Here is a 24,962-nt window from a genome sequence, read left to right as displayed (position 1 = left end):
GTAGATGTTGCTGTACAGTATTTTAAAGACAAGTCCAGTTAGCTTGCTCACTTAGAGAAGGGGAAGTGCAGGTGATGGGTGTTGTTTTCTTGTTGATACAGTGAATCTGGAGCTTCATGTTGAAGGCAACATGACAGGTTACAAAAAGAAATAGCAGAGAGGGATGTAACACGGACGCCAACACCAAAAGCTAACAGAATAGAGCCTTTCCCAGCTCCCTTCTTGCTGTAAGCAAGCCTGATTTTAAACCACCACTTTCCCTCCATTCTCCCTCCCGTGCCATAGCCACTGCTCTTGGGCAAGCTGTGTTCTCTCTTGCTTCCCTCCCTGCCCTTTGTAGTGGGGCACTCCAAATCTAATTTTTATTATATGGGAAAAAAGCAAAGGCAGTAGTGTAGTCCGGAGGTAGCCAGCGTGGTAAACTCCAGCTGTTGTACAACAACAACCATAATCTTCCTTGACCATAGTAGGTCATAGTGGTTGGAGCTAATGGGAGTTGTAGTCAAGTACACTTGGAGGGCACCACCGTGGCCATCCCTGGAGTCAGTTGTGCTCAGTAAGAAGTAAGCTTGCCCTGCCTTTCCATGTTCTGCCCAATGGGAAGAAAGGATACGGCGAGAACCCAGCTACTTTAAATGGCTCAGCTACTTTAAATGACCGATACTAATCTTGTTATGTGCATTATACGCATTTGGATTCTGAAGAGAGCTGAGGTTGAAACTGTTGACTGATTTAACAAGCTCACAACATTTCTTTTCTCCCTCAATGGGGTTGAGGAAGTTTGTAATTCCCACCCTGCAAATGCACCATTGTTGCTGTTGTTGCTAATTTTCTTTCTTTGTTTATTCTCTCTCTCTTTCAGATGTGGATAACACCACAAGAAATTGGCTGCTGGCATTCTTCTGCCTGATTCTCCCTCTCCTGTTGCTTTTGCTTTTTACTTACCTTGCGAGGAATCAGTTGATGTCATCCTTAATGCCACTGATAGAGGCTTGTTGTGGGTAAGTATTTTCTGTCCACCCCCCCCCTGCTGTGTGGAAAGCTGACTAGGAATTATTTGGCAGAACAAAGGCATTTAAAGGCTCTGTGTGCAGCACTGGTCATATTTCAGGCGCCAGGCCCGGTCCACTGGTGAGGCATGGTGAGGTAGAAGCCTAAGAGGCAGTGGCTGCCTGCAACGGTGCTGGTTTGCAGCAAGATCTCATGAGATCTCACCGAAATTTCACGAGATCTCACGCAGCACACAAGATCCAGTGATATCTCACTGGAACCAGTGCCACTGCCACCACTTTGTGGATGCTGCTTCACAACACAGGTAAAAGAGGAGCAGTGGCAGCAAGAGTGTGTGTGTGTGTGTGTGTGTGTGTGTGTGTGTGTGTGTTACGTTCCCAGAATTGGATGTGTCCCCCTGCCAGGGGCATTTTGTATTATGCAGAATGAGGAAGATTACATTTTTCTAGAACCAACTGAACACCAGCCAAGTTCCCCCCCAGTTTGCCAGCCCTGTTTTGTTTTCTGCACGCTGTCAGAAAACAACTGGAATAGTCAGATTGTTGCTTAAAATCTAAATTACATATCAAAACTTACAGTGTTTCACACATATCATAGACTTTAGGGCAGGTTTTCTTAACAAAACATCAAAACTTATATTAATCTTTCCTCAAACACCTATCCATTAAAAAAAAAAACTTTGGAAAGACTAAAAAGTATAAGAACTCACATTAGGTAGTCAAAAATAGTAAAATAATAATAATAATAATAATAATAATAATAATAATAATAATAATAATAATAATAATAATAAAAATAAAAAATTAATACTAATTTGTTAATTTTACCCCGCCCATCTGGCTGGGTTTCCCTAGCCACTCTGGGCGGCTTCCAACAAAGATTAAAAATACAACAAAACATCAGTCATTAAAAACTTCCCTAAACAGGGCTGCCTTAAGATGTCTTCTAAACGTCAGTTTATCTCTTTGATATCTGATGGGAGGGCGTTCCACAGGCGGGCACCACCACCAAGAAGGCCCTCTGCCTGGTTCCTTGTAACTTGGCTTCTCACAGTGAGGGAACCGCCAGAAGGCCCTCAGTGCTGGACCTCAGTGTCCAGACAGAACAATGGGGGCGGAGACGGTCCTTCAGGTATACTGAACCAAGGCCATTTAGGGCCTTAAAGGTCAACACCAATAATTTGAATTGTGCTCAAAAACGTACTGAGAGCAAATGTAGATCTTGCAAGACTGGTGTTATGTGGTCTCGGCGGCCACTTCCAGTCACCAGTCTGGCTACCGCATTCTGGATTAGTTGTAGCTTCCGGGTCACCTTCAAAGGTAGCCCCGCATAAAGTGCACTGCAGTAGTCCGAGCGGGAGATAACTAGAGCATGCACCACTCTGATGACAGTCCGTGGGCAGGTAGGGTCTTAGCCTGCGTACCAGATGAAGCTGTTAGACAGCTGCCCTGGACACAGAATTAACCTGCGCCTCCATGGACAGCTGTGAGTCCAAAATGACTCCCAGGCTGCGCACCTGGTCTTTCTGTCTTGTCAGGATTCAACCTCAATCTGTTAGCCGCCATCCATCCTCCAACCGCCTCCAGGCACTCACACAGGACCTTCACCGCTTTCACTGTTTCTGATTTAAAAGAGAGGTAGAGCTGGGTATCATCTGCATACTGATGAACACCCAGCCCAAACCCCCAATTATCTCTCCCAGCGGCTTCATATAGATATTAAAAAGCATGGAGGAGAGGACGGAACCCTGAGGCACCCCACAAGTGAGAGCCCAGGGGTCTGAACACTCATTCCCCACCACCACTTTCTGGACATTGCCCAGGAGGAAGGAGCTCAACAACTGTACAGTGGCACCCCGTGTTATGCACGCAATCTGTTCCGGATCGCGCTAGTAACATGGGCGTGCTTAACACGAATGCTCCCCCCCAAAAAAACAAAAAACCCAGAAATTCGAATGTTTTTGCACTCCTGCGCACCTGTGCGTCTCGCGCGCTCCGGGGAGGACTTCCAGGTCGCGGAGGTCCATAAGACGAACGTACGCAACACGGAGCGTATGCAATTCGAGGTATGACTGTATAACAGTGCCCCCAGCTCCCAACCCCTCTAGACGGTCCAGAAGGATGTTATGGTTGATGGTATCAAAGGCCACTGAGAGATCCAGCAGAACTAGGAAACAGCTTTCACTTTTGTCCTTAGCTCGCCGGAGATCATCGACCAGCGCGACCAAGGCAGTTTCAGCCCCATAGTGCGGCCTGAATCCCGACTGGAAGGGATCCAAATGGTCCGCTTCTTCCAGGCATGCTTGGAGTTGTTCAGCAACCACCCGCTTGGTCATCTTGCCCAAGAATGGAAGATTTGAGACTAGACAATAGTTGGCCATGTTGGCTGGGTCTAAAGATGTTTTTTTAAGAAGTGGTTTAATGACACCCCCCCCATTTCAGCGGGTCTGGGAAGGCTCCTTCGCAGAGAGAAGCGTTCACCACCCCACAGAGCCCATTGCCCAGCCCTTCCCACCTCTCTTTTATAAGCCAGAATGGGCAAGGATCAAGGAGACAGGTTGTCGGTTTCACTCGTCCAAGCAGCCTGTTCACATAGAATCATAGAGTTGGAAGAGACCACAAGGGCCATCCAGTCCAACCCCCTGCCAAGCAGGAAACACCATCAAAGCATTCCTGACAGATGGCTGTCAAGCCTCTGCTTAAAGACCTCCAAAGAAGGAGACTCCACCACACTCCTTGGTAGCAAATTCCACTGCCGAACAGCTCTCACTGTCACATCCTCAGAGGTAACAGATTGGAATTGATCCCATCTAACATGACTAGACAGGACTCCAGCACTCTCCCACCCTGGCCCTGCTGCCACGGTGGAGTCTACCTCCTTTAGAATCTGAGCAACTTTATCTGCAAAAAACTTTGCAAAAGTTGCAAGAGACCTTGGGATTTTTACCAGGCCCCGATGGCAATTTTAAATTGAATTTAAACAAAATGCTTATAAAAAATAAGATAATTACTTAACGTTTAGCTTCTATTGTACATTATATCCACTTAAGTCAATAGAAAAAATATGAAGTGATGATGTTCAAGATGTTCCCTTTGGGAAATTTGGTTTTGGCAACAGCAAAACAACATCCTTTAAATCAGCACTTGCCTTATCTTCTACAATGGGGAAGATAAGCATACAAGATCCTGTTTTTTTCCTGAGATATGACACTTGATAATCAGTCATATTATATTTAGAAATGACTTTGGCCATGTAGTAAACAAAAGTTTTTTTTCTTTTCAAATTTATTGAGTTTAGAGATTTCATGCAAACTTGTATATTGGGGCACTATTGTGCACTAGGCGGAGCACTTTTATATGTATCAATGTGCCCCATGTCTTCGTGTATCAAAGTACCCCAATGGACATTTTCAAAAAAAAACCTAACAATTATTAATAAAACCACTGAACTTATTTAAAAATCACGTGGAATAAATTACCTTTGATATTTTTAAATCTTAACTAAACGACGTAAAACAGTGTTGGAACACTTTTACATTTCACGTAATTTTTTAGTTAGCCATGCTAAAAACACACCTACTCTCATCAAACACCAACAGCTAACTGGCGGGTGGCACGGTCGCAACTGTTGTACTCACACATATATAGACATGTTTTAGTGATGTCGCAACACAAATAACATTTCTTGATATTGAAATATTGTTGGCGCATCAATGTGCCCCGCTTCCCCCTAATTGTGGAAGGCTTGTGCCAGTTTAAACGAGTGGAAGGGAAAGCCTCTGTAATTAAGGATTTGTTACTATGGGTCCCAAATTTGGTGTGGGAATTTTGCCACAGGCAGAAGTGCAAATGAACAGCTTGGGCTATATAAAGAGTGCTCTATATGAGTATTGCAAGGTGTCTACAGGCCTGCATGGGATGTCATCAATCAATCTGTGTTGTTTTATTTAGGCGTTTCAGAAGAAGTTCAGACAATAGGATTCAGGAGTCTGTACACACTTCCTACCCACCAAACGTTCCCTATTCTACAAGGGACATGTCGGCTCCTATGGTAAGAGCTTTCCTGATCTTGACTAGCAGTGGGGCATGGAAAAATAAAGTGGTGGAAGGCCACTTAGAATGGACAGGAGCCATGGCAGCACTACAAATACATACCAGCAATTGCTGTGGTTCAGGGGAGGCAGGGCAATGAGGGCAAATGGGTCCTGCCCCACCAACCTCAGCCACCTCCCACCTGCCGCCTTTCTTCCTTGCATCTGGTCCAGAGGGAGAAGGCCCTGGCTGGCAGCTTCCTCTTTCTCAGTGTTGCCCTTGTAGAACTCAGCAGGCAGGAGAAAGATGGGGGCAACACTGGAATTCGTTGGCTCTGCCTGCCATTGGCTCTGGCCTCTCTGCTTTCTGCCCCACCAGTCCAAATAGTGGGTGGTGTGGTTCTCCCCTCCCACCCCCACCTCTACCTCAATATTGGGAATTGTTATACAGTGAGAATCTGGAGAATTTTCCATTGCGGAATCCCTGCCTGCCCCTCCCCACAATTACAGTTTTTCTGGGAGAAGGAATTACTATGAAAACAGTTCTAAAGCCACATGCACACCATACATTTAAAGCACATGCTCCCAGCTAAGAATTCCCAGCTTCCTTAACAAACTACAGCCCCCAGGATTCTTTCGGAGAAGGAAGCCAAGTGCTTTAACGAGAGAAGCCTGATGATCTGAGTGTGGGGGCAGGATGACATCAGATATTGGCCCTTGCTCATCTGGTGTGTTTGAGATGTCAGCATGGCTTGCAGTTGAAAACATCTGAAGGGGATCACATTGCAGAACGCTGTCCTTCAGGCAAAATAATGTGAAGCAGCTTGGACACTCATAATCTTGAGCTGGGATGTAATTTTACACCAAGATGGGGCCGGTTCTGTTATGGAAGGAAAGGGAGCTTTTGAAAAACACAGGAGAGGATCCACACACAGCCTTGGGAAGTGGGTCAGAACAAGGTGGAGGAAAACGACACAGAAAATACTTGGGAATATAGGAAGCTGGTCCATCTATTCCAAGTTTTATCCCTTAATGGCTTGGGGCCAGTTCACTTGTGGGATCGCCTTATACTCTATTGCTTTGGTCTGTGGAACTGGCTCTGTTTCAGGTGCCATAGAACACTCCTGCAGTTGTAAGGAATCAATATTTTAGTGTGGCAGCACCTACACCATTGACACCAGGCAGGCATGTTTGCTGTACTCTTTTTGACACCTACTTAAAACATTTTTGTTTAGGCAAGCCTATCCAGATATGAAGATGGACCTGTTCTTTTTTTTAAAAAAAAAATTACCGTTAATTTTAACTGTATTCACATAGTTGTTTTATTGATATTTTAATATATCTTGTGAACTGCTTAGAGGTCCTACTACAATCATTTGGTATATACACTTTTTAAAAATAAAAATAAACATGCAATGGCTGGCAGTGGCTTTTCAGGGTTCCTGGCAGGAATTAACCCACTTTCCCTACACATGTGTTTTGCCACCAAGCAGAGACGGGGCTTGCTGCTCTGGCACCCAGGTCCCAGGGGGCTGCCTCCCGTGGCAAGCATCCTGGGGGTGGGGGTGGCATGGCGATGTCACCCCCCCTCAGGGATGACACTCGGGGCAGACTGCACCCACCGCACCCCCCTTCCTCCGCCAGTGCCACAGCAGTAACTCTTGCTGTATTTTACTGAAGGACTCTGAAAATGAAGTGTGTGGCTATTTCTGGGTACCAACAACTCATGCCACTTAACAGAATCCTCACTGGTGAATTTTGTGTTTTAAAAATAACCTTTGCTTACACTGGTTTCTTCGCAGAGCACACAAGCAAACAGATACCCTGTGCCAGCGTACACAGCTAATCTGCAACCGCATTGTGACACTTATCACCGCACTTCTCCCCTTCCGTCTTCAGCAGCCATGGGGCCATCTATGGAGCAGCACTGCATCCCAATGAGGTTGGTAACAGTAATGCAGAGAAAGTCACAGCTCGTGGTTCTGGGTTATAGTTTTTCTTGTGTGAGAGCTAGAAGCAGCTCAAGGGGCTGGGCTTGGAGCAGAGTTTCAATCCTGATTCAGGTTCAAAGCTCACTGTGCTACCCTAGGCCAGTCAATTAACTCTCAGCATAATCTTCCAAGGTTATGAGGATCAAAAGGGATCACTCCATATAAGTTGACCGGGGCTCCTTTGGAGGAAGGAAGCAATACAAATCTGATCAATAATAATAAATATAGTTTGTTTGCACACTGGCTGGTTCAGATGTAATGATATTAGGTCTGATAAAACATGATTAGGGTCAGTATTGTGTCCACGTACCCCTGCCCTGGTCCAACTCCCGTCATTGCTGCCCACACTGGCTTCGGTTGATGAGAGTTGTAGTCCACCTGTGTGTCATTCATCTGTCTCAGGAGACAAGTGAGTGCGCCTCCAAGGGTGAGGTCAAATCACATTGTTTTCGCTGCATTAGCAGCACCAAAGAGACCTCTCTGGGGTGCAAGCTTGGGCAGTGTGTACGGAGGTCCTGGGCTGCCCAGATGACAAGACCCCCCTCTCGGCCTCGCTGATGTGGATCAAAGGAAAGCAGACCAAGACGTTTGGCCCAGCTGGGCTGCAGGAGTTGCCCAAAGGAGGCGTATAAGATGCCATCCAACTGCCTTAGGGACTCCACTCTGGATTTGTGTAGAGTTTACTCCTTAGCCTTTTGTTCTCCTGAAGATGTTCCACAATGCAGTGTAGGCTTGGGATTAAAGTGGTTCTTCTCCTAGATGGGCTTCCTTCCCAGGTGGATGAGGCCCATCTGCCCCTCATTTCTGTCTACAGCAATGTGCAGAAATCCTCTCTTGAAGATTAAACCCACTATTGGTCTTGTCTGCTCAAACCGCTGGAGCCTGTCTTCACAGGCAGCAAAAGACCCTAACTCACCAAAGATTTGAGACCCACTGGCTACCCTCACCTGGTTTAGCTGGCCAATTGAAGCTGTTTCCCAGGGAGTGGCTGCTGTCACATGCTGACAGTTTCTAGGAGCCACAGGTGAGAGCTGAGTGGGGTCAAAGGTGGACATACTACCCCCGAAGGAGCATGACTTGTCTCTCACCAGAGGTTCTTTTGTTGTTTAGTCGTCTTAGTCGTGTTCGACTCTCTGTGACCCCGTGAACTAGAGCATGCCTTGGAAACTCTTACTTTCTTCTCAAAGCTTCTCCTTTTTTATGTCCATGGAGTTTTCTTGGCAAAATACTGGAGTGGATTGCCAGTTCCTTCTCCAGGTGGATCACATTTAGTCTAAACTCTTGGCTATGACCTTTCTGTCTTGGGTGGCCCTGCACGGCATAGCTCATAGCTTCTTGGAGATATTTAAGCCCCTTCGCCATGACAAGGCAGTGATCCATGAAGGGGACCAGAGGTTCTACACCTCCCCTAACACCTCATACACTCCTGTAGCCCACAAACTTATGGAGAAACACAGTTCTGCCATCCCTGAATCAGCACTTGGGAAAAATGAATGCTGGGAACATGTTCCATGCATATTTATTTAAACCAGCCTCCCACAACCTGGAGTCCTTTGGATGCTTTGGACTACAATTCCTATCAGCCCCAGCCAGCACTGCCTGGAGAGCACCAATTTGGGGAAGGCTGATTCAATTTGGGGAAGGCAGATAAGTCAACAAACTGGCAGATATTTGACTCTTCATCCTTTGTTGCAGGCCTCCACCCCCTGTGCTGAAGACTGCAAAAACTCAGGAAGCAATTTACCCATCTCGGCCTGCACCGCTGCCTCCCATATAAAACTGCCGGTTTGTCCTTCACAACCCACCCTGTTCACAGAGCCAGAGCCGCATCTGTCTTGCATAAAGTGGCCCTTGAAACCTTTTGTTGTTTCCCTCCAGCACTGGATAAGAAACGGAACAAAATGCAATACCAAGGAATGTAAACTTACCAAGCAAATACCTCTACCAAAGCTCCGGGAACTGAAACCACTGGGCCTGTGAAAACACTCTATGCTGCGGTTGGGCTACACTACTGGAGAAGTGGGTCGCTTTCTGGGTGTTTATTTTCCCCCTTTTTAGGGTTATATTTAATGATCATACATGGTATGTGGGTTTCCCCTCCTGGGCTGTTTTTATACAGAATAAAACATTGAGTGAAGACAGACATAACATCATTAGAGATCAGTAGGAAATCAATTAGGATCAATTAGGAAATGTTACTGTTTTTAATCTAAATATATATTTTTCAAAAAGACTCATGAGGAAAGGCAGTTCTGCGTTTCCAACGGAGACCAGCTTATCGTTAGCACTGATTGGCGGAAGCTTATGATGTCCCCAGAAGCCCACCTCCAAAATCTGGAGCAATTTTGCACTTGTAAAAAATTCTGCTCTTAAAAAATGACTAAGACTAGCAGTGGACATATATAAGCGTTTATGTTGCACTTTTAAAAACAGAAAAGGGCAGCCTGAAGCATGACAGCTGAACTGGCATGTGTATTAGTCATTCAACTGCAAAGCTGAGCCAGGCTCACACTATGACTGAGTTCTCTTTTTCAATGTTACATCTGTCTTCACCTATAGTCAGGGCCATCCCAAGACATTTTGGCACTTGAGGCAGACCCCAAAATACCACTCCCCTCCCCACCAGCGAAGAAGGGGTGAGGGAAGATCTACATCGGGAACAAGGGAAGTGTGAGGAAAGATCAACATCAGAATTTGCTCCCCCCCCCCGTGGATCCTGCTGTCCGAGGTGGCTGCTTCACCTTGCCTCATGGGTGGGCTGTCCCGGCCTGTGTAGAGGCAGGTGTTAAGAATTGCAGTTCAAATTAGACCAGCATATTTCTATGAACAACAATAGCTTCAGGTTGCTATGTGTGGGAACCTGTACAAAAAAAGTCAAAACTCATGTTGGACTGAAGTTCATTATTTGTGTGCATGTAACTAAAAGGCACAAGGTGGAAACACCAAGAAAAATCCCAATTGGTGGAGAAAAAACCCCCAATTGAGTTCAGTGAGGAATACTTCCAGATAAATGTGTCTAGGATGGCAAGCCACACAGCACCATCCTAGACACATTTATCTGGAAGTAAACCAACTGGGATTTACTCCCTGGGTGGTGCTGTGGTCTAAACCACAGAGCCTAGGGCTTGCCAATCAGAAGGTTGGTGGTTCGAATCCCCGTAACGGGGTGAGCTCCCGTTGCTCGGTCCCTGCTCCTGTCAACCTAGCAGTTCGAAAGTACGTCAAAGTGCAAGTAGATAAATACAGTAGGTACCGCTCTGGCAGGAAGGTAAATGGCGTTTCCGTGTGCTGCTCTGGTTTGCCAGAAGTGGCTTAGTCATGCTGGCCACATGACCCAGAAGCTGTACACCGGCTCCCTCGGCCAATAAAGCGAGATGAGCCCCAGAGTCGTCCGCGACTGGACCTAATGGTCAGGGGGCCCTTTACCTTTACCTGAGTGTAGGATTGCAGCCTTAATCTACTTCTTGCGAGATGAAATGTATTGTTAGCATGTTTATATGTTTTAATAGTGTGTCTCGATGTTTATTATTAACACATTTTAAAACATAGACAGTTTGAACTGTGTGCTGGCTGACACTAAACTGTAGATAATAATAATAAAAATGATGTTAGGAAAGTTTTACTTAACAATTTTAGGTTAAGGAATAAATTCTTCTAATTTACCACTAATGGTTATTCAAAACAAAGGTACGATAAAGTCACTTTTTGGGGACTAGGCTGGGGAGTGGGCTGCTCACAGTTCACAAGGCACTTATATTTAGCTCTCATGAATTTTCTTGAGTCCAAGTATTCTAGCTTTTAAATTAAAAACAAAACAAAGCATTAAGTGAAATGCAGAGAGATGTTGAGTATGTGATGGCAAAAGCACAGATTCCATGTATGTTGATTCATACATCTTCGCTATCTGTCTACCAAAACATCTCTGTGGGCTAGTGCAGAGATGCCACAGGTTCTTCCACCATCACCAGCAATCCTGCTGCTTCTACAGTTTGGCATTTGTCAGACTCAGGAAGATGCTATGCAGATACTGCTAACGACATGCCAATTATTGGCAACTCTTCCATCTAGTTCTAGTGATGTATTTCCAATGTGGCCTTCAGACACCCATGCAAACTACTACTAAGAGCTGCTGATGTTTCGTGTGTGTGTGTGTTTGCTGTTGGGAATGTGATCATAACTGCTGACTGTGCATATTAACCTGCAAAGTCAGTATGCACTTTCCAGCTACTTTGCACACACTTCAACTCAGCACACTTGCTGCAACATCTTTAGTGTGAGAGCACCAGCCTTGCAAAATCCATTTTTTATTTAAGCCCATTGAAACTGTTATGAGCACTTTAAACCCTAGCAGCCTGCTGAAGAATTCAGTATACTGTATGTATATCTCATCACTTTTTCTTCTTTATGTTGCTTTTCGTGTCAGTCAGGATGTTTACATTGGCTAAATCTTGTTGGATTGAATTGCATCAATCTTTGCACCATTGATTAAGCCAGATTTTTTAAAGATGTACCTGCTAAAGAGATTCTCTTAGACTGGGAGCTATAGATTGAGTTTAGCTGAGGTGACAGGATTTCCCTGTGTGCTATGCTTAGATAGTATATTGTTCATAGAATCATAGAATTTCATAATGTGCAAGGACCATTACAAAGACATGTCTGCTACAATAGCTTCAGAGAATGAAACACTTTGTATTAAATTATGCTAATAATTATTCCCACATGGCGGCAAATATTCAGCATATGCTTGTTTGGTAAATTTCTTCATAATTCTTGCCAAAAAAGAAGTCTTTAACAGTGTTTGCATATATTCCTATATAAATATATTTCCGCAGTTGCAATAATAAAATACTTGAACTATTGTGGTCTCCCTGATATTTGCAAAACTCTATACTGTACTGCAAAAACTTACCAATCAGTTTTTACTGTTCTGGTCTGGAAACCAGCTACAAATTTGCTGGTGGATGGGAAATGTTGGCTCTTTGACACAATCCTACTCAATAACATGCACACATTTCTTGTGTGCTCAAAACACTTTATTGGTATATTTGTCAGCAATGCTGCCATTTGCACATAATGGGGAGCTGAACTCAGATTTGCTTTTGAGTAAACCTTTAAATTGGGGGTGTGAGAGTGTGAGGAGTACAGTGGTACCTTGGTTTAAGAACACCTTAGTTTATGAACAACTTGGATTAAGAATGCTGCAAACCCGAAAGTACAGGTGAAACTAAAAATTAGAATATCGTGGAAAAGTTAATTTATTTCAGTAATTCAACTTAAAAGATGAAACTAATATATGAGATAGACTCATGACATACAAAGCAAGAAATGTCAAGCCTTTATTTGTTATAATTGTGATGATTATGGCATACAGCTGATGAAAATCCCAAATTCACAATCTCAGAAAATTAGATTAAATGAAATCAACAAAACAAGGATTGCAAATAGAACAATATTGGACCTCTGAAAAGTAAAAGCATGCATATGTACTCAGTACTTGGTTTGGGCCCCTTCTGCATCAATTACTGCCTCAATGTACCGTGGCATGGATGCTATCAGCCTGTGGCACTGCTGAGATGTTATGGAAGACCAGGATGCTTCAATAGTGGCCTTCAACTCTTCTGCATTGCTCGGTCTCACGTCTCTCATCTTTCTCTTGGCAATGCCCCATAGATTCTCTATGGGGTTCAGGTCAGGCGAGTTTGCTGGCCAATCAAGCACAGTAATCCCATGGGCATTGAACCAGATTTTGGTACTTTTGGCAGTGTGGGCAGGTGCCGAGTCCTGATGGAAAATGAAGTCAGCATCCCCATAAAACTTGTCTGCAGAAGGAGGCATGAAGTGCTCCAAAATCTCCTGGTAGACGGCTGCATTGACCCTGGACTTAATGAAGCATGGTGGACCAACACCAGCAGATGACATGGCTCCCCAAATCAACACAGACTGTGGAAACTTCACACTGGACTTCAAGCATCTGGCATTGTGTGCTTCCCCATTCTTCCTCCAGACTCTGGTTTCAAAATGAGATGCAAAAGTTGCTCTCATCAGAGAAGAGGACTTGGGACCACTGAGCAACAGACCAGCTGCTAGTGCACCTTTTTCTTCCACACTTTCTCCTTCTGCATAACTTTCCATTAATGTGCTTTGATACAGCACTTTGGGAACATCCAACTTCTTCTGCAATTACCTTTTGAGGTTTTCCCTCCTTATGGAGGGTCTCAAAGATGGTTTTATGCACAACTGTCAGGTCAGCAGCCTTTCCCATGATTGTGATTCCTACTGAACCAGACTGAGAGACCATTTAAAGGCTCAGGAACCCTTTGCAGATGTTATGGATTGAGTACTGCACCTTTTCACCATATTCTTAATTTTCTGAGATTGTGAATTTGGGGTTTTCATCAGCTGTACGCCATAATCATCACAGTTATAACAAATAAAGGCTTGACATATCTCGCTTTGCATGTCATGAGTCTATCTCATATATTAGTTTCACCTTTTAAGTTAAATTACTGAAATAAATGAACTTTTCCACGAAATTCTAATTTTTCAAGTTTCACCTGTAGGTGTTTTGGTTTGTGAACTTTGCCTTGGAAGCAGAACATGTTTTGCTTCCTGTTGAGTGTGTTCCATTTGTAAATTGAGTCCCCCACTGCTATGGGAAAGCATGCCTTGGTTGAAGAACGCTTTGGTTTAGGAACGGACTTCTGGAACGGATTAAGTTTGTAACCAAGTGCCAGTTTGTGAAAGACTTTGCAGTGCCTGGTTTAATTAAAGACAACGGCAAGAAGGACGAGTAGAGAAGGTCTGGACCTTGCTCTTCAGCACTTGACACCAGGAGGACCCCGGTCTTCGTCTTCCCCAATAGGAATGTATCTATTCCGTCGAAACGGGAATATCTATCTGCTTTGTGTGTGTGATGCTTCCCTCAGTCGGGGTGGTGCTCCTAGTTGGTTTTATTAAGAACATTTCTACGCCATGCAAAAGTTCTTGGGGTGGCTTACAATAATAAAATACTGAAATACAACTGTTTAGCTGCCCCTCTTTCATCTGGGCGCCCATTATGAGCACGGGAGTCAACCCCCACGGAACTCGAGTCAAGGAAGACGACGCCTGTCGTCGGGTGGTCACTGGTCTCTTTTGACACGGGCCCCGCGGCGTCGGCCCGCATGCTTGCAGGTTGGGGTTGGCAGAAACGACCCGTGTGTATGCGCGCGTGTGAGCGAGCGAGGGGAATGAATGTCAAAGCCCTCTGTCCCGGAGGATCCCTGGCCCTCCTCGAAAGGAACACGCCGCCGCCACGGCGAAGGAGGGGGGCCGGGCGGCCCTCTCGGAGCCTCGCCGTCGCCCCGCGCTGGCCTTGGCGCGCGCACGAAGTTCGACAGCCGCCGCGCGGGTCTCCGTTCCAGGCGGGACCGTTAGAGCGGGCGGCCGGGCAGGCACAGAGCGAAGCGGAAGAGGCGCTGGACAGCCGTGTCGCCATGAAGCTGTTGGCGGCGGCGCTGCTCCTCTTCGTCGCGGGCCTCGGTGAGTGAGGCGAGGCCGCGCCAGAGGAAAGGCCCGTCCCGGCTGCCCTGGGCGGGCTCCCTCACACACACACCCCGCCCCCCTACCCTGACTGGCAGCGGTTCTCCCACGATTTTCATTTGTGGGACAAGCCGAAGTAGCGTCTGAACCCGTCAGCCTTTATCCAGTTGGGGCCTCCAGGCGCCGCTGGACTACAACTTCCACCACCCCTGTCCTCTAGGCCTGCTAGCTAGGGGATGATGGGAGTTGTAGTCAGAAAACCTGGGAACCCCCAGGTTGAGAAAGCCCGAGCACCTAGCTGTCTATCATAAAATGAAGACGCTGCCTGATTGTTTTAAAGTTACAGGTAGGTAGCCGTGTTGGTCTGCCATAGTCAAAACAAAATAAAAACATCCTTCCAGTAGCACGTTAGAGACCAACTAAGTTTGTTCTTGGTATGAGCTTTCCTGTGCATGCACATGGTATCTGAAGAAGTATCTGAAGAAGTGTGCATGCGCACGAAAGCTCATACCAAGAACAAACTTAGTTGGTCTCTAAGGTGCTACTGGAAGGATTTTTTTATTTTGTTTTGATTGTTTAAAAACCCTCAACGCGGTTTACAAAAAGATAGTAACACTGAGAAGATGTCACAACCCTGCTTTAAAACATACAAAAGTTAAAATACTAAAAAGGATTGCCTCAGCTTTCCAAGCGTCTCTGAGCACTTTGGATCAGGCGCTGAGCAACTCCACCCGTCAAAGCGGCCCCCTGGGCACAAGTTGGGCAAAGTCCCTTGATCTTGGCCTGGTAGCAGATCAGCAGCCAGTGCCGATCTCTGAGCGCAGGCACTCCATGCTGACCAGGCCTCCCTCCTGTCAGCAATCACGCTGCAGAATTCTGCCCTAACTGCAGCTTCCAGGGAAGCCCCACACAGAACACACAACATGTTATGTATTGAAGTTCTTTTTGCCAGGGGCGTACCCAGGATCAAAACTAAGGGGGGGAGCAAGCCATGGTGCCCCCCCCCCGGTTTCCCAGAGTTGTCGACCTTTTGGCTGGCAGGGTGGCATGACGTGGGCCCAGGACTCCCATGATGCAGGGGGCAATAACCAGAGGCGTAGTAAGGATAGGTGCCAGAGTACAAAGATCCCTCCGGAGGGCCCCCCCCCATTTCCCACATCATACATTCAACACACATTTAAAGCACATGATTTCACCCAGAGAATCCTGGAAACTGTAGCTTCCCACTCACAGAGCTACAGTTCCCAGGATTCTCTAGAGGAAGTCACATGCTTTAAATGTGTGGTCTACTCTAGAACTGGCGTCAGCGGCTGAACATCTGCTTGACATGCGGAAGGTTCCTGGTTCAGTCCCTGGCATCTCCAGGTATGCTGGAATAGGGGGCTGTTGTCAGTCAGTGTAGACACTATGGAGCTAGGTAGGCCAGTGATCCAACTCTGGTTAAGTTATCCCTCTATAAAATTAATATTTCATTTCCTCAGGTCATGTGTCCCCTGTTAAACTGGCATTGTGGAGGAGGTTGTCCCATATAATGGATGGGGGGGGGGAGGATTCTCCTTAATGGACAGAGTAAAGGTAAAGGTCAGGGCCGTCTCATCCATAGGAGCTGGTGGCGTGGTGCACCAGGGCGCCGGGCCCCCCAGGGGCGCCCCCGCGAGCCCGCCGGCATACCGGGCTCCCCCTCCCCAACCTGCCCCCACCCCCACGGGCGCTCCGGGAGGCGAGGGCGGCCAGCTTGCAGCCCACCCGCCCGCCCGCCGGTGCGCGAGCGCCCGCCCCTCATCCCTCGCCCCCCGGCGCGCAAGCGCCTGCTCCAATGCCACGCTCCTCATCCCCCGCTCGCCCGCCCCCCCTCCCAAGGGGCGGCCAGCGCGGGAGGGAGGCAGGCGGAGAGGCAGCAGGCCGGGGGCGCCGAGGGATCGCTGCACCATGGCGGCCGATCCCTCTAAGACGGCCCTGGTAAAGGTAAAGGTACCCCTGACTGTTAGATCGTTGTGGACGACTCTGGGATTGCAGCGCTCATCTCACTCTATAGGCCGAGGGAGCCAGTGTTTGTCCGCAGACAGCTTCCCGGTCATGTGCCCAGCATGACTAAGCCGCTTCTGGCGAACCAGAGCAGTGCACAGAAACACTGTTTACCTATTTATCTACTTGCACTTTGACGTGTTTTCAAACTGCTAGGTTGGCAGGAGCATGGAAAAAAAATAGGATTAAGCAAATAAGAGAGCCAGGGAAGTATAGCAGTTAAGAATGTTGGGCTAGGTCGGACCTGAGACCCAGGTTCAAATCCCCACTCAGCCAAGAAGCTCATTGCATGACCTTGGACCAGTTGTTCTCTCTCAGCCTTGCCAACCTTGCAAAGTTGTTACAAAGATGAAATGAAAATCATGTTTACTTCCTTGGACACCTTGGGGGAAATGGAGGAGTATAAATGTAGTAAAGAAAATAAATAAATAAATAAATAAGGACTGTGTTACTGGAAAGGTACTTTTCCCCAAGTCAAACCATCTAGCTCAGTACTGCATACACTGACTGGCAGCAGCTCTCCAGGGTTTCAGGCAGGGGAGATTCCTAGCCATACATGCAGATGCCAGGGAGGAAAACTTAGGTGCAAGGTGTTCTAACCACTGAACGATGACCCTCCCCTTAAGACATAGATACATTGGAAGCCACATTATGCAAAATCAAACTCTTGGTCCATCTAGTTCAGTATTGCCCACACTGACTGGCAGTGGATCTTCAGGAGTCTTTCCCACTTCCCAGCCATACCTGGAGATGCCAAGGATTGAACCTGGGACCTTCTGCATCAAAGCAGATGCTCTGCCACAGAGCTATGACTCCGCCCCCTGCTTTATTTGCAGATTAAATAAATAACTGGAATGTTGGGAATTAGAAAAAAACGAAACACCCAGTTATTCCCAGCCTAGCTGCTGGTGGGGGGGGGGCACTCCAGCCATCCTTAGGGCCATTTGCCCCTCTACCCACCTTACCCAATCCCCCCTTCCCTACCTGGCTGACTGGGGAGTGGGTTCCGCTCTGCCAAGGGGGGACGCAACAGAGGTTGGCACCCTCTTCCAACAGCCAAGATTGCTCATCTAGTCTTCTCTTGTTTCCCCACCTGGCATTGACCTGGGCTGGGAGGGATGAGATGGAGCTTTACTTCCCTCCTTCCCCTCCCTCTTTGATTCCAGGTTGTTGGGAGGGGGGTGTTTCCCCCAATGCATTGCCTTTTTAACCCTTCCCTGGCATTCTTGGAAAGGGATGGCCAGGAGGAAAGGTGAAAGGCAGAGAAAGAGAGGGGAAAGTGGGGAGGAGACTCACATAGGTCCTCACAAGACAGAGAAACCAGTAGGAGAACACTTCAATCTCCCAGGACATTCTATACATAGCTGTCAAGTCTCCCTTTTTTGCGGGAAACTCCCTGATTCCAAGCCGTTTCCCGCAGCTATCCCTTATTGTTGATATCCCTTAAATTTCCCTTATTTCCGGGAAGGAGAGTTGGAGTCTGGGGACTCCTTGGGTCCCTGCCTTTCTCAGCCCTGCCTGCCTGCCTGCCTACCTCACAGGACTGTTGTGGGGATTAAATGAGGACTGGGACCAGGGAGCTCCTTGGAGAAAAAGGTGGAATATAAATACCTAATAACAAACAGACATATAAACAGATATATAAAGAAGAAGATAAAATAGACGAATGTTTCTCCGCAACAGGTGCCCCGATTCAGCATTGCTGCCCCTAACTGTAGGCAGAGCAGAGCCAACCTGGCCAGAAGCCATCAGTGGTCCTCTCCTCCTGCATGAATTTGCCTAATCCTTTTCTAAAGCCATCCAAGTTGGTGGCCATCGCTGCTCCCTGTGGCAGGGAGTTCCAGAGGTTAACCATGTGCTGTGTGAATAAGTGCTTTCTTTTCTCTGCCCTGATTTCTCTTTCCTGGGAGCTCTTTCCTGGTGTAAATTAATTTGTAGCCGGGGGGAGGGGGATTACCGCGGTGTGGACTGTCCGCGAGAACCGTAGACGGGTGAGGGTGCTGATCCCTTATTTTCAAATCCGAAACTTGACAGCTATGATTCTATAAAAGATCTCAAAGTAGCTGTCTTAATACAAAGGAATTTCAGAAATAGACTGGAAAGAGAAGTGGCTGAATTGCAACTAATCACCAAACTTAAAACCACAGAGAAACCTGGTCTGAACAAAGACATTGGATTCTTATCTCATTATACATGACAAAGCTATCTTTAGCCATCTCACCCCTTGCCTTTCCCTGTAAGACCCTGTAAAAATTAAAAATTGCAGTCGTTAATACCCCTCCCCACTCCCTCACTGTATTTAAGGGTCTGGTGACTTCCGTTTCAGTGTATCTGAAGAAGTGTGCATGCACACGAAAGCTCATACCAAGAACAAACTTAGTTGGTCTCTAAGGTGCTTCTGGAAGGAATTTTTTAATTTTGTTTTGTTTTGACTATGGCAGACCAACACGGCTACCTACCTGTAATAGGTCCTCAAGGCAACCCTCCCACCTACATGGCTGAGCAAGTTTCCTTTCCTCTAGTTTGTGAGCAAAATAAATGAATGGTTTTGTGTGGGGGCTGGTTTCAGAAGGGGGGAAAGTGCCCTTTTTAAACCTGCAGGAAGGATTTTCTTTCTTTCGCTCATGGACAAGGGGAGTGGAAGGGAGTGGTTGCGAGGGAGGGAAAACGTGTGTGAGGAATAGTAGCCATTAAATCGGCTCGGGCAGGTTGGCTTCAGGGTCCTTACCAGGTCCTGGGGCGCCCAGCAGGATTCTTCATTTTCATGATATTTTCTTCATCTTCTATCACTAGTAGACACGGATAGTTTTAAGACCCCCTCCCTTGTTTGCTCATCTGCCTGCCTCCTCTAGCAAGGAGCACCGGCGTCCCCCCCCCCCCCGCCTACAAGTTCACTCTAAAGCAGCAAAGCAGGAGCTGATTACATTGAGGGAGAGCCGCTTTAGAATTAGGCTACTGTCCTCCCCTCCCTGGCTCGCGTGCTCAGCCCTCAGAGCGCAACAGGATCCTAGCGCCTCCAGAGGGGCGCTGGAGGTGCAAAGGCACCAAGCCCCTTCTCCGCCTCACTTACCTCCCCGCTCTCCCCTCCCTGGACTCTGTTTCGGGGGGGGCAGCTGCCCCCCTGCCCCTCGCTGGGTACGCCCATGCTTCTCACCCTAAACCACTAGGGGTGTTGTGTATATAGTTTCACTCTGCCCACCATGACTGCAGTTCTCACTCAGGTCCACAACATGCAAATGAAGGATTGAGAGTGCCGTTCGCGGATTGGGTAGCTAGAGAGAGTTGTTACTGTTGCATGTAACTGAGTACTATATAAGCAGGCTGGCTGAGCCCTTCAGTCCAGTTCTGTTCCAGCCTGAGAATAATGAGAGCTGCTTGGAGAATCACTGCTATGTCCACCCACTACTTAATACAACACACACACATCCTAATAGAGATGGGTACAGCAGATGGTTTATTTTATTCCCCCCCAAAATTATTAATTTTATCATAACACAAACAAAACACTACAAAACACTACATACAATAAAAAACAATATAACAAAGTACAAAACAAATACACTTATTTAAACCTATCTATTCTTCTTTATAACATTGTAAATTGACTTCCTCACATCCTCTCCGTCTGCTTTCGTTGTAAGTCATATTTTGTGGGGATAGCCAGCATCTGGGACGACCAATAATCCCGGAGTTCCTGCTCCCACTGGCCGTGAAAGGGTCCACTGGCTATGAACCTGAAGGTAGTTGTCGTGAGTTCTGAAGGTTTCCGAAGGTTTCTGAAGGTTCCGGAGATTCCGGAGGTTTCCGGATAGGAAAGATAGGCAAAGCTAAATAGTTGCCAAAACTTAGAAGGTTGAATAAACGTTTTTGAAATAAAAGAAATAAATACTAAGAGACTGCAGTCAATGGTGAAGAAGCGCTCCACTGCTCTGTGCGGCTTGGTTTCTCTTTCGGTTTCTCTCTGGCTTGTCTCGCATTGATGTTCTCTCTGGCTTGTCTCGCGCGTTCTCCACACCGTTACAGAGAGCAGGGGCTATTTATTAGGAAGTTAAACATTGTCATAACATTGTCAACAACCAATCACAACGTTGTTTCTAGGCTAGTTTCTGGGCGGGATACTCTTAACTGATCATTAATGAGGCTAAATTGGAGCGCTTTGCCCCCAGCACGGAGGGATCCAGGCAGCAAACCTCTGCCGGATCCTTTTACCTTCCTTGCTATGCGCGGAAGATGACCTTAAAGAAAACAGGTGCAGGAGCACCTTAAAACGTATTCCCACAATCTTTAGTAATTTCTTTACCTTTTTCTATTCTCATATTTAATACTCTAATCACCTTATCTTATTTAATATCCTTAACATAACTTCATCTATTCTACATCTTATCTATCTTCAATATCTGTAACCTGACTGTTTCTTCCTGCTTGTTTTATATACTAATTTTAACATACTTCTTCAAATATTCTTTAAATTTTTTCCAATCTTTCTCCACCGCATCTTCCCTCTGGTCTTGGAGTTTCCCGGTCAGTTCAGCAAGCTCCATATATTCCATTACTTTCATCTGCCATTCTTCAATCGTTGGTAAATCCTCTGTCTTCCAGTTTTTAGCTAATAAAATTATTGCTGCTGTTGTGGCATACATAAAGACTGTTCTGTCCTCTCTTGGGATTTCATGATTTAAAATACCCAGTAGAAAGGCTTCTGGTTTTTTATTAAATGTGTTTTTCAACATTTTTTTCAATTCATTGTATATCTTCTCCCAAAAGCCTTCTACTTTCGGGCACATCCACCACATATGAAAAAAGGTCCCTTCTACTTGTTTACATTTCCAGCATTTGTTACATTGTCCATGATACATTTTTGCCAACTTAACCGGGGTTAAATACCACCTATACATCATTTTCATAGGGTACAGCAGATGGTTTAAGGCAGATGTGGGTATCCAGTTGTCAGATTACTATCCAGGAAGAGGTGTCGACCTTAGTGTGGAGGAAATGTCCTTTAAAATCTTCTCTGCCTTGAAACATAGGAACCTAGGCAGCTGCCTTAACTGAGTCAAACCATTGGTCCATCTAGCTCAGTATTGTCCACACTGGCTGGCAGCAGCTCTTCAGGATTTCAGGCAAGAATCTCTCCCAATCCTACCTAGAAATGTCAGGGATTGAACCTGGGAACTTTTGCTTTCAAGGCAGATGCTCTACCCCTGGCCCTTAAGGGAGAAGTAGCACTTAAAATAGTGCAAAAATGGTATCTCACACCAATACAACCAGCCCATTTTCGTTCTTCCTGCTCACCAAACTGTTGTGGGAAGTTAGGCTCATATCAATGTATATTTGAGGTGGGAAAGTTCTGGGTGGAAAGTATTTGTCAAAATAAAAGCAATCTCAAAATGTCCAGAGCTGATGCTACTCAGTCTTCTCACGGACGATGATATTAATGTACAGCTCAAACCTCTAAGTTCTCTTTTAATAGTCGCTTATAATGAGATACTAGAAGAAGTTGTAGGGTGCATCTCTGAAAAATTAATACAATAAAATATGGCAAATAGCACTTGTAGGAAAATTGACTAATGAATAAAATTGGCATAAGGTTTGAAACATAAATACTCTTGTAACAGATTGGTACAGCTTTATTATGCATATGGCTAGAAATTAAAACAGTAAAACTTGTTTGTTAATGAACTGTTTATTGCTTTATATATAAATGGTAGTCTGGCATAAGAATTTATTGTATTATTTGGATGTTATTTTGGATGTATTATTTGGATGTTATTTTGGATGTGCAGTGGTACCTCGACTTACGAGTGACTTGACTTCTGTATTTTTCAACTTCCGAATGACCTCTGGAAGCGGAAAAATGGCCGCCGCTTCCGAAATTTTCGACTTGCGAAGGGAAAGCGGTGGCACGATACCTCAACTTACAAAAATTTGAATGCGCTTTTTCCGACTTCCGAATTTTTTCCCCGTTCCGAGATGGCGCCTTCGACTTATGAAGATTTCGACTTACGAACGCAGCTTCGGAACAGATTAATTTCGTAAATCGAGGTACCACTGTATTACCTTCTGGATTAGGGTGGGATATTTTATTACTTGTGTACAATGTCATTATATGCTGTAAGAATTTAATAAATAAAAAATAGAAGAAAGAAGAAAGGTACAGATAAAGGCACAAGGCTTTGTCTTTCCTACATCTCTATTCGGCTAGCAATCCTAATTTATATGACATCAATGTATATGGAATTTCTTAGAGAGACAGCCCCCTGCTCCCAAGTGATGCACATAGAGACCTGTAAGCTCAGCCAGGCTAGCCCTCTCTAACTGCGTTTAGGGAGTGGCCTTGTTCCTATTGTTTCTATAAAAGTGCTTTATATTGTGATAAAGGTGTCTACCTTCCAAAGAAAGGGATGATTTCCTGTCTCCACAGGGACAGGAGCTGCCTTTGTTCTTATTGTACCGGCCTTGCTCTATCTTCTCTCAGGCATACCCATATAGAGAACGGAATGCAAAGAGATCAGGTGCAGCAAGGTGCTGCCTAGAAAGAGTTCTCAATGTATATTCATTAAGGAAAGACCATAAATGGTATGCTAATAGGGCGATGTAGCCTAGGAGAAGTTGCCTTAGGAGATAACAGAAATGTATATTAAGACCCCTCCCCTTTAGGGGAAGGCTGCAATCTAATCTAAGGACCCCTCCAGACGGGTTTGTTGTGGGTGTAACCTGCCACATATCATTAAGGGTGTTTCCAGACTCACTGTTTTCAGGTGGGATTCAGCCACTTCTCAGCAAATTCAGAATGTGCAACTGAATGTGTCTGGATGTAATTTTTAGGAGTCTTCAGGTGCTCTGGCATTTGTGCCTTGCAGAAATTGAATGGTGCTTAACTTCTTAGCATTTTTCTTTTTCTCCAGATTGTCAAACCTTTTTGCATATCACTTATCCAAAGAAAATTCCATCCAACATGACTGAAGATGGTCTAGGAGAAGATGAGGTATTTGGAATTAAGAAATATACTTATTCAAAAGTTTGTGCTATGGAGTGAACATCTACTCAGTGGATGATATTTTGCACAGTGATTTCCCAAGTTTGCTGACGCATGCTTTTCTTCACATTAAAACTGGAGGCATACTTGACTCTAGCATTTGAAAAGGTTCCTTTAAAAGTTTGGGGCGGAGGGCTCCACCTCTACTGCTTTTGTGTGAGTCACTTTTGTGAGTTTGTCTCCTGACAAGCAGGGTTTATCTGCCCCCCCCATCAAATTTTATTCAAGTTGGCACCTGTGGCCAACTCTTCCCACCCACCCAGAGAATTCCAAGCGATCATACAAGGATTGCCATCCACCTGTTCCGTCATCATACAAATGAAGAGAGTTATCAACAGGACCATTTTCATTGTACTACTTTTGCGATGCTGTCTGTGGTTTAGAGGAAGCACAACAGTTGTTGGTCTCTTCCAGATGTTTCTGGCAAGTTAGAGCGATCTATCTATCCCCAAGTGCCCAAAGTCAAAGGGGGGGGGGGTTCTTAATTCATCTGACATCAACTGGCGTAAATTAATAATGCAGTCTTCTTCAGTAAAAGAATAAAAGCTTTACTGAGTTAAAATAAACTTGTTTGCAAACAACAGCATAGTGAACAGAAGATTAAACTAGCTTCAGAGCATACACAGAATTACTGAGTCACACAGAGTCTCCATTGAGCACAGGCTCCACCTTCACACACAGACACACACACTGACTGAATCTGACTGCAAGCAGATACTTATACATACAGAGAATGAGTCATCCTCAAGATGAGTCAGTGATTCAGCATGCTAAATGATTCTGCAGCTTTTCAGCATTTCACAACATTTCTAGACTCCTTTACAGCTTCTCTCAAATACCTTTGTCACATGACATCAACATGTTCTGCACCCAACTGATTAACAGCATACAGAAATGAAAGGAGTACAAGTCCAAACCCCTTATGTGACTGGAACAATCTGTAATGTTATGATCTTTGAAAAGCTGTAGTCAGGGCCATTGTACAGAGGTACCTTGGTTTAAGAACAGCTTAGTTTATGAACAACATGGATTAAGGACGCTGCAAACCTGGAAGTAGGTGTTTTGGTTTGTGAACTTTGCCTTGGAAGCAGAACATGTTTTGCTTCCTGTTGAGTGTGTTCCATTTGTAAATTGAGTCCCCCACTGCTATGGGAAAGCATGCCTTGTTTGAAGAACGCTTTGGTTTAAGAACGGACTTCTGGAACGGATTAAGTTTGTAACCAAGGTACCACTGTATTTATTTAGCAAATGAATGTGAGCACACATTTTCATTCTGAGCTGCAGGTGGCTGTTGTGCTTTGAACGCAACTTTTCCTTTTCAGATTTTTTTGTTGGTGCTGGTAGACTT

The 24,962-nt window shown here is 45.6% G+C and overlaps 1 protein-coding gene across 2 annotated transcripts in view; it reads left to right on the top strand.

Annotated features, from left to right (window-relative positions):
- The window catches only part of ADAM9 (ADAM metallopeptidase domain 9), a 99,348-nt gene that overhangs the window by 72,069 nt on the left and 2,317 nt on the right, over positions 1–24,962 (top strand). The window contains exons 19-22 of one of the 2 annotated variants that reach the window (XM_033171314.1): positions 863–1,001; positions 4,962–5,061; positions 6,844–6,983; positions 8,728–9,727. In XM_033171314.1, the coding sequence (XP_033027205.1) occupies positions 863–1,001; positions 4,962–5,061; positions 6,844–6,983; positions 8,728–8,809 (461 nt within the window). In that variant the 3' untranslated portion in view covers positions 8,810–9,727. Of the gene's footprint in view, positions 1–862; positions 1,002–4,961; positions 5,062–6,843; positions 6,984–8,727; positions 9,728–23,483; positions 23,564–24,962 lie in introns of those variants that run through there. The other variant, XM_033171315.1, reaches the window with a different exon arrangement.

The sequence above is a fragment of the Lacerta agilis genome, chromosome 15 (assembly GCF_009819535.1).
Source record: "Lacerta agilis isolate rLacAgi1 chromosome 15, rLacAgi1.pri, whole genome shotgun sequence".
NCBI classification, from domain to species: Eukaryota; Metazoa; Chordata; class Lepidosauria; order Squamata; family Lacertidae; genus Lacerta; species Lacerta agilis.
This window is presented reverse-complemented; position numbering and strand designations above follow the sequence as displayed.